Here is a 9391-nt window from a genome sequence, read left to right as displayed (position 1 = left end):
GTAAAGTGGTACCAATTTGTCTTACCTTTTGCTGTTTCTGATCAAAAGTTGTGTTCAATGGCATCAAAACAATAAAACGCTGCTGAAGGTTAATTCAATGGTTAATCCAATGTGTCTGTGTCACTTTGAAATGATTACTGATAATCCATCTTCATATTTACTAGTTTGAGCCTAGGTTTCAGGTTTCAGTTTTCAGAGCGTAACATAGCTCAATGGTAACGTGTGTGTGTGTATGTGGAACTTCCCCTTCGATTCTATTGGCTCTAACGGTTCAAAAGACCAAATTACCAAAATCGACCAATGGATTCCAGAGAAACGGCAAATCCACCCAAATTCACCCAAATGACCCCAGAGGTGGGTTTTTGTTCCTTCTAAATCTCTCTAAAAAGGTCAAATTTCACTTATTTTGCATTTATCATTGCTTTGAGAAAAAAGATTATTAATGTAACCCTTTTAGAAGTTAAGTTATAGTCATTTGTTCTGGGAATGTCATGTTTCGAGCCTGAGACCTGAAAAACAGGCTCAGGGCTTAACAGGAGGGATATACTTACCTGCTAACTCATTTTTGGCTTCAAGGATTCCTGCACCTATGTATAGTTAACTTTGTAGTTGGAGGAGAATATGATAAGGAAAGAAGACAAACTGAATTAGACTATGTTCTTTCTGTAGATCAAATATTAATACATTACTATTTGAACCTTGCTGCATTTAAAGGCGCAAAGCAACAATTGGACACATGTGTCAGATTACCCATGTGTCAGATTACCCCTCGTAAACAGATAGATTGTATCACCGATTTGAGGTTAGAAAGTTGCAATTGAGTTACATAATAGGAGTGTAGGATCCAGAATATTTGGGGATTAACCAGGGTCTTTTAAAGTGAAACACTAAGGCCTGGATCAGACTGAGTGTGTTTAAGCAGACTGCATGCTTTGTGTGAAGCTCTTTGCACATTTCTCCTGCTGTTACTGGGCTCCTCACGTTTTTTGAAGGAGTGCCCTGACAGCCAAAGTTAAAACAACATTAACAAAGAGCTGAAAAACTTTAAACTTTGCCTGCATTTTTTCCTATTTAACAATATAATGAGCAATGGGTCTTCTGTGGTGAATGTCGCTGGATAACTGGAGCTATATGACTTTACCAACCGTAGTTACCACAATCTGAAGAGGAAACGGCGTTGAGGCAAATCAGTGCTGATTTGATTAGGTACGTTTTAACCGTGATGCTAACTACTTGGTATAGTACAGTTGTACATGGTTTTTACAGCCTGTCCTCCTACAAAAAACGACCATATAGGTCGATTGTTCAGCAGCTAAATACGACCCAGAGTCACGTTTTAAAGTGTAGCACCTCTAGTGGTCGTGTAAGAAACAACATGCTCCTGTCGATTGCAAACGCTCCGGAGGGTCGTTTATTCACAAATTACCCTCTGGAAAATCCTAAATTGTGGAATAGTTTGGCCATTAAAATGCTTTTTTATTAGATTTCTAGCGAGAAGTGTATATTGTACTTTTATAATCTACGTCCAGTGGATGTGTAGGATCTACAGTTTGATAGATATACGAAGATAATTTGAGGTCTCGCCAGGAGAACGTGTACTATATATGGGGCAGCTTCCATGTAAAGTTAGCGTGGGTGAAAACAGTATTTCCGGTCTCGAAGTTTTCATAATAAAACCGGAAGTATTCCCCACACTGTCAAATGATTACACAGTGATATCTCCATTACTCATCCACTTAAAAACATCAGTTTATCCTTGTTATTTACACAATATTGATTGGTTTAAATTGTGTACAATGCTTTTGTGTTTTTAACCTTCGATTCGGAAAAACAAATAGTTTTTTCGGAGTTTAGACACTACAGAGTTTCCGAAGACACTACACTACCCAGAATCCCCAGCTATCGTTTGGGACTACAACATCCGCCTTGCTTTACAAACCCCGTGATTAGCCCTCAAGCTCATGAATGACAAGCCGACAAGCCGACAAGATGAATGAAGACGCCTTCCTCATCTTCCTGAAGCACTTCATCCGCCACACCAACTGCTCCACCGATCACCCAGTCCTGCTCATTCTGGACAACCATGAGTCTCACATCTCACTCAAGTCAGTGACAATTGCTAAAGAGAATGGGGTCATTATGCTCACCCTGCCACCTCACACCTCACACCGCTTGCAACCATTAGACAAAACTGTCTATGGACCACTCAAAACCTACTATAACCGAGCGATGGATGGGTGGATGCGATCACATCCTGGGCGAACCGTATCGATCTATGAGGTCTCGGAACTTGTGAAGCAAGCGTTCCTCTCTGCAATGTCACCAACAAACATAACCTCAGGTTTCAGAGCAACAGGCATATACCCTTTCAACAGGGACATCTTCCCGGAAGAAGACTATGCACCATCAATGGTGACAGACAGGGCAAATCCAGAAGATGAACCCAGTACCACTGCTGACCTGCCTGGAGAAGAGCCCTCCACCAGTGGAGCTGCTCACCTGCCTGGACCATCTCATGAGCCAACACATGTCACAGGTATTTAAAAAAAAAGTCTGGTAGGCCACTAGTGGCGGTGCGCATAGTGGCATGGCTCAGGCTTACCCTCCACCTGACCACGTAATCTTGTTGTTCCCTGTGTTCAATGACAATAAAGTTTCTTTCCTTTCCTTTCCTTGAAGCAGATCCAGACCCAGGAGAGCCACCTGCCACTCCCGAGCACTTATCAAGTGACAAATCTGGTTCTTCTGCTCACTTGGGTTAAGTGTCTCCAGAAGTAATTCTTCCCTTACCAAAAGCCACAGAAAGAAAAAAAAAAAGTGTAAGAAAGAAAGTGAAAACAAGAATCGTGACCGACACACCTGAGAAGATGGAGTTGGAGAAGGCTCACAAAGAAAAAGAAGATAAAAGGCTGAACAGGAAAAGAAAAAAGAATGAAAGAGAGAAGAAAAGGGCTCTGAAAGCTGCAAATCAAACCAAAACCAAGAAGAAAACAGCTGTCTACAGTAGCTCAGAAGAAAGCTCCACCACCAATGATGAGGCAGAAGATGGCCTGGAGAAGACACACAGCAGAGAAAAGGAACGGGCTGAAAAGAAGAAAAGGAGTGGAAATAAGAAGGGGGCTCTGAAAGGGTCAAAACCAACCAAGCCCAAAAAGAAAGTGCTCTCCAGTAGCTCAGAAGAGAGTGACTTTCCGATTCCACTTAGCGATGCCACTCATTATGAGAGTTCAGATGTCCAGAGTGATGATGATGATGATGGTGACAAGGATCTGTCTGCTGGTGACTTTGTCATTGTGAAGTTTGCAGGTAAAAAATCCAAATCCTATAACTATGTTGGATTGGTGGAGAATGTTGAAGGTGACGAGATCAGTGCAAAGTTTCTGAAGCAAAGTTATAAGAGGTCTGTTGATGGAAAGCCCATCTTCACATTTAGAGAGAATGATGAAGGAGTCATCCCTAGAGGTGATGTGCTCAAGAAACTACCCACACCACAAAAACTTGGTGGTACAGCCAGAAGGGAGTATAAGTTCACATTCCCCTGCAGCATTGACAAGTGGGATGTTCAGTAGGCCGAATCTGTGAAGAGATTCAGATGCAGATGATTTGCAGATGATTAGGTGCTCATTTTGGAATTTTGTTCTGAGTATGTGTTCATGTGGCGCTAGGTCCTGTTTAAGCAAATTGGCCACACCACAAAACTTGGTGGTACAGCCAGAAGGGAACAGAAGTTCATATTTCCCTGCAGCATTGGACAAGTAGGATGTTAGGTGTTCATAGGCCTTGTTATAGAAAAGTGGCCTTTGATGTTGTTAAAACTTTAAATAAATAATGTTGTATTGAATTTGTCTTGCTTTTATATAGCATTATTGTTTGTGAGATTAAAATGATCTGTTTTACTTCAATTATCAATGGCACAATTTACCCCAGTGTATTGCCTCTAATGGCACAACTTACCCCGCACCGGGGGCAAGTTGTGCCACAAAACCACTTTTTTTTCTAAAGCTATATTTCTCAAACAGTTTATTTAAGATCCGAAGTGATTGTTCCCAGGGATGCAAAACATCCTAAACTATATGTACATATTTTAGTTGGATGCATTACTGTAATCCCCTTGCTTTAAAGGCACTTTAAGTACAAATTGGCACTACTTACCCCACTCTCCCCTATTGTGTGAAAATAAATGGAAGATGTTGTTTAATTGTTGATATTTTATGGTCCACGTCACGTATTCAGTTTTGGCGGCATCTCTTCCAGTTTGTCAAAAGGTCTTCTGATCAGGGCTCTATAAATACATATCTACGGCAGATATGTAATATTTAATGCAGCCGAACCGTGTATTACAATGCCGTTATGTGATGACTTTCAAAGAGAAAAGCAAGAACACTCGGAATAAAGTATTATTATTATTTTTTTAAATGTTTTCCGATTTCATATCACATAAACACCATATCCCGACGTGCATTGCGGCGTGATTTTAGCCTATCAAAACCTCTGAAAAAAGAAATGTGTCTCTCAGAATCGAAAGAGAAAACCCTATGGGAAAAACACAAAAGCATTGTACACAATTTAAACCAATTAATGTCGTATAATTAACTAGGATAAACTGATGTTTTTTAGTGGATGAGTACTGCAGATTGTTAGAAATTAAAATCAATGTTTTGATGGCATAATGTACCTTAAATGTACCTTTAGTTTAAATGCTGTTTTATACTGAAAAACCAGAAGTTCTTGTGCACAACCAGTTAGACTTTTATTCTGAAAATCCTTCACCTCCGGTTAGCATTTAGCATGAGGCTAATATACCATTTCCTATAGAGGTGAATTTAGCAGCGATATGATATGATGTTGCACATAAATAAAATAAAATTAAAAAATCTATTAAAAAAAAAAAAAAAACTTAAAAAGCCCAGATTTAAAGTTAGGTTCGGATGACATAGGATATTACTGATCAGGAACGACGGTGCTAGTCAGAAGATTGGTGCTTAATCTTTGATAACTTAATAATATTCATTCGAATAGGAAGAGAGCATGTCACCAAAACAAACTAAACTGGGACTAGACGCAGAGCCAGGCTCAACTGCAGATATCAAGGAAAGGGTAATAATCTGATCAGATGCTTTAACCTTTCCAATTAAAAGAACTATATGGAGTGAATATGAAGAAAGATTTATAAGAGTTACAAGTCTGATACTCCATCTGGAATATGCCAGCCTATTGGCACACAGCATAAATGTGGTCCGAGTAGCAGACCTGCCAGTGAGGGAAGACATAGCAGAAAAAACAAGACACCGTAGCTTGTAGGAACAAGACAAGGAGAAGGGAGGGGAAACTACCAGAGAATGCAGGGCAGACACCTCAAACTGTTAAATCTCAGATAGCAGAACCAACAACCAGGAGGTTTCCATGATGACAACGGAGGCAGGGGGTCTCAGGGATGTCAAAGACGAACAGCATTGTCAAACATGACCCAAATGCCACTGACACCCTGGTATCAACCACAACAATGAGGAAGCTCAGAGGGCCAGACCACCAGGTGATGCATCTTCAGCACAAGGGTATTTTGAAATCCAGCTACATTGAGCCATATCTGTCACCACAGAAGGGAGAGGTTTAATGTTTAATGTAAAAACAAAATCGAGAGTAGCATTTGCATTTACACATAAAGCATCCACAGAATAGAACATTTAGCAGACTATTTTTATAATTATGAGAAGGAAAGAGATTACGAGTGATGTTGTTCCCCCACACAGAAAACTATTGTGTCCACACAGCTAGTGAGGTCAAGACGACGGGTTTCCACCCAAAAACATGAAGACGGAAACCTAGTACTCGCCCAAGACGGAGGATCCATACCAAATCCTCCTGTTTACACCGACTGCAGTTCAAGGGGCGGCGATACACCTGACGTGGAGCTGTTGAGACCTAAAAACAGAAACTCACTTCTGCTGTGGTGAAGTCTGGCTACAAAGGGAGGTGTCCGATAGGGTCGCTTGTCTCAAACCAGTGAAGAAGTCAACAAGAACCCAGCAGAACTAGAGAGTGACTGTTAGCGGGAGAACAGTGACAGAGCGACAGAGACTGGCACAACATTTTCCAGCCAGTACATAGATAGACCCCGTCAGAAGACCGGGGCTGTGTTTAAAGGGGAACTTCATTTATTGTTAGTGGAAGTGTAGTTTTTTAGTCGAACAATTATGTGATTTATGGAGTCAGATTACATTTTTCTCATAAACACCATTTTATAATCGGTCTGAAGTATCTGTTTTAAGGCAATGAGCTGCAGATTAAATAACCTAACACTGATTGAGAGCTTGGATGAAGAAGTTGTAGGGTTTTAACAAAAGTTTCAAGAATCAGTTTTTATTTATTTATTCTTGAGTAATTTTACTGATTTATAGTGTAGTGCGTAAGGCACTATCTCATTTTGAGTGAGTGCCGCCAGCCCTTCATGCATGTCACCCTCTGTGAGAATGGTTCGTATGTTTCCCTCTAGTTTAGATATATATTATTTTATTATATCTTTGTACAGCAGTATCAAACAATCCTCTAATCCTAGAATTATTGAGACGCATTAGCGACACCAGGGGTATTGTTTTTCGCAGCAACAATGATGCATAATACCAGGACAAAAGCCATTATTGCAACAAGTAAACCATTTTTTGTGTTAATGGCAGATTTGAGTGAATATGTTTTTATACCATCAGAAAGCCATACATCATACGATATTTTGTACGCCTTATGGGTACACAGAGAAGTTATATTTATTTAATGCAACGTTATGGGTTTTACATGTCCTGTTCAGAATAGGGTAATCATTGCAATATTAATTGAGCATGTTCTGCTCAAAGGAGGGAGTGTCATGATTATACAGATATGTTGATTTCAGTGACGTTGTAGTTAATAAATAATAACATGTAGTATATAATAGGTCTCATAACGACAAAAGGTATGCCGACGCTTGGGCCTCCTCCAAGGAGGGAGTGGTCCAGTTTTAGATATTAGACGAATAAAAGTAATGAATATGTCAGAACGCTGAGTAATATTATCCAAGTTTTGTCTACACAGGCTAAGAAAGCTACAGAGATACCAGACGAGACACCAGAAGAGACTCCTGTTTGGCCAGGTGATTGGGTGAGGGTGAAAGTTCACATAAGACAGTGAGCTGATCCCCGGTGGACGGAACAGTGAGAAGTTGTAACGAACTTCACACGCGCTCCGGTTTAAAGGTAAAGAAAAAGGAGCAAATTGACACCACCTCACACATTGTCACCCTTCACTGGCAACTTCCAGAACATTATTGGGAGTTAGGACTGATTTGGCAGAGCTGGAACAAAACAATAAATAGAAATAAGATAAAGATAGAAACAGCTCAAAAGACGAATTGTCTATAGATTTGTATAGATTGTACACTAAAGTGAAAACCTATTTTTGTTTTACACCTGAAAAAGAGTCCAATTTTTGTATACGTTATTATAGTACTCATTATTTAAATTCTGTAACTGACACCAAGGGAGAAAAGAGAGATGATGTCAAGAACAAAGCCAAAGCTATTGTGGGGTCCCTAGGGATAAGAGTCAGAATAGCATTGTTGATTGTGCTCATTACACTTGGCACCTTTCTGGTTGGATGGGGAGTACAATATCAAGTAAGACATGGATCCATTAGTCCACTCATAGATAAAGCCCACATCACTAACAAAACTCCAGCTGTGTTTAGGAGACTTTCACTTATCCCTAGAGCCAAAAGATCAGCTGAGCAACAAGAGGAGGAGTTAGAAATACTCGGTCCCCAAAGGTGAGGCGATTACAATCAAGATGATTCACCCCCCATATATGCAGTTCTTGTATCAAATAATGAGATGGGTTTAAGTGATTGGGATATGTAGGTGATGGGAATTTACAGATTAGGGGAATCTAAAAATACACTGGATCCATGTTTTAGTCTGTGCCAGAAACACCCCTGTTAAGTTTATGGACAACCGACCGGTGACCTGAGCACAATTATTGAAAATGATTAAACAGGCTACTAACCCACAAGTACAGCTTTGTACATACAAACTCTATGAACAAAATTCCCCAGCAGATTGTGGCGACATTGCAGATATGTTCAGTCACAAAAGTTACTTATGTTCTAAATAACAGTGAGATTTAAAGTGATGGAGAAAATATGGGGACGTTCTTTTATAGTGTGTGAAATATGTGGCGCTTGAAACATGTAGGTATTTTTAATTTATAGAAGAAAATGGTTTCCTGAAAGAGTTATTTGGAGTAGCCATGTTACAGTGGGTGGAAACAATGTTTAGGGATATGGCACAACCATTTAGTAGACATTAATTGGGTTTAGATGACATTTAACATCTAAGACAGATAGTAAGATTAGGAAAATAGAGTGGAAAGGATTGGATATGTTTTACCTCAGTGTGTTAGACTTAACTATAGGTAATGCGGCCCGAGATCTCTCTCTCTCTCTCTCTCTGCCTGTCAGAATGCTACGACCCCATCTTCAGACAAATGACCTCACCACAGGAGACTCCTCCTCCATCGAACAGACGGAGAACCCGAGCTGAACCAACAACGACCTGAGGCATCCAGAACCATCTCCACCTGAGGCATCCAGAACCAAACCAGCATGCTGACAAAGAGGCAAACTCTCATCGGTCCCTCAAACAGGACATGAAGTTCCAAACTGAGCCACGAGATTTGGCACAATAGCAGAGTGTGGGACATGAGAGCAGAATACACCACTCCATGCAACAGCGTAGAGACTGAAAGGAGGAGATGAAATGCAAAGCAGTTGGGCCACTGAAAGAATTACAGCGGGAAGATCCAAGTGCAGATGGACTGAGGAGAAGACAGGACGGAGGAGGAGACAGAACCAGAGGAGTTGGCATGGGCCAGCAGAACGTGAGGGGGTCGTGGCTTGACGACCAGAGGGGGAGAGAAGGAACACAGGAGTGAGTGAGTTTACACATAAACACACTTATTAGAAAATAATCCTAAAAACACACTGAGGGTGGAACATATTATTCAATCTTTTCATAATATAAACAAATTATTGTTATAGAGATTCTTATTCATGTGAAAATTTGGGGAAGATTTAATTTGTTACAATATAGATAGCAGGCAAATCTTTATTTGAATGGAAAATGTTAAAGGTAGAGCTGGAACCAAGCCAAAGAAAGTATTCCAATCTAGAGTATTGGTTTCACCATTGTAGCATGGTTATTACCACAGGAGAACTGTTAAGGTGGAAACAACATTTGTTTGTCGTCCAAGATGTAGAGTTTTAAAAAAGACACTAGGCAAAGAGCGATTGAAGATTTTAATTTAGAAAAAACTAGTATAATTGGGAGTAATACATGCGGGGCCTTGGATCACTCATTTTAATGGTG

At 40.2% G+C, this 9391-nt stretch overlaps 1 protein-coding gene across 1 annotated transcript; it reads left to right on the top strand.

Moving 5' to 3' along the window:
* Window positions 1-1989: 1989 nt before the first annotated feature.
* Window positions 1990-2771, top strand: LOC117538652. The gene is made up of 2 exons (XM_034204523.1): window positions 1990-2536; window positions 2683-2771. The coding sequence occupies exons 1-2, from the start codon at window positions 1990-1992 to the stop codon at window positions 2760-2762; spliced, it is 627 nt and encodes a 208-aa protein (XP_034060414.1). The 3' UTR covers window positions 2763-2771.
* Window positions 2772-9391: the final 6620 nt, after the last annotated feature.

This window comes from Gymnodraco acuticeps, unplaced genomic scaffold, assembly GCF_902827175.1.
Source record: "Gymnodraco acuticeps unplaced genomic scaffold, fGymAcu1.1, whole genome shotgun sequence".
In the NCBI taxonomy this organism is placed as follows: Eukaryota; Metazoa; Chordata; class Actinopteri; order Perciformes; family Bathydraconidae; genus Gymnodraco; species Gymnodraco acuticeps.
Note: the sequence above shows the minus strand (reverse complement) of the source record. Positions and strands in the feature narration are given on the sequence as shown.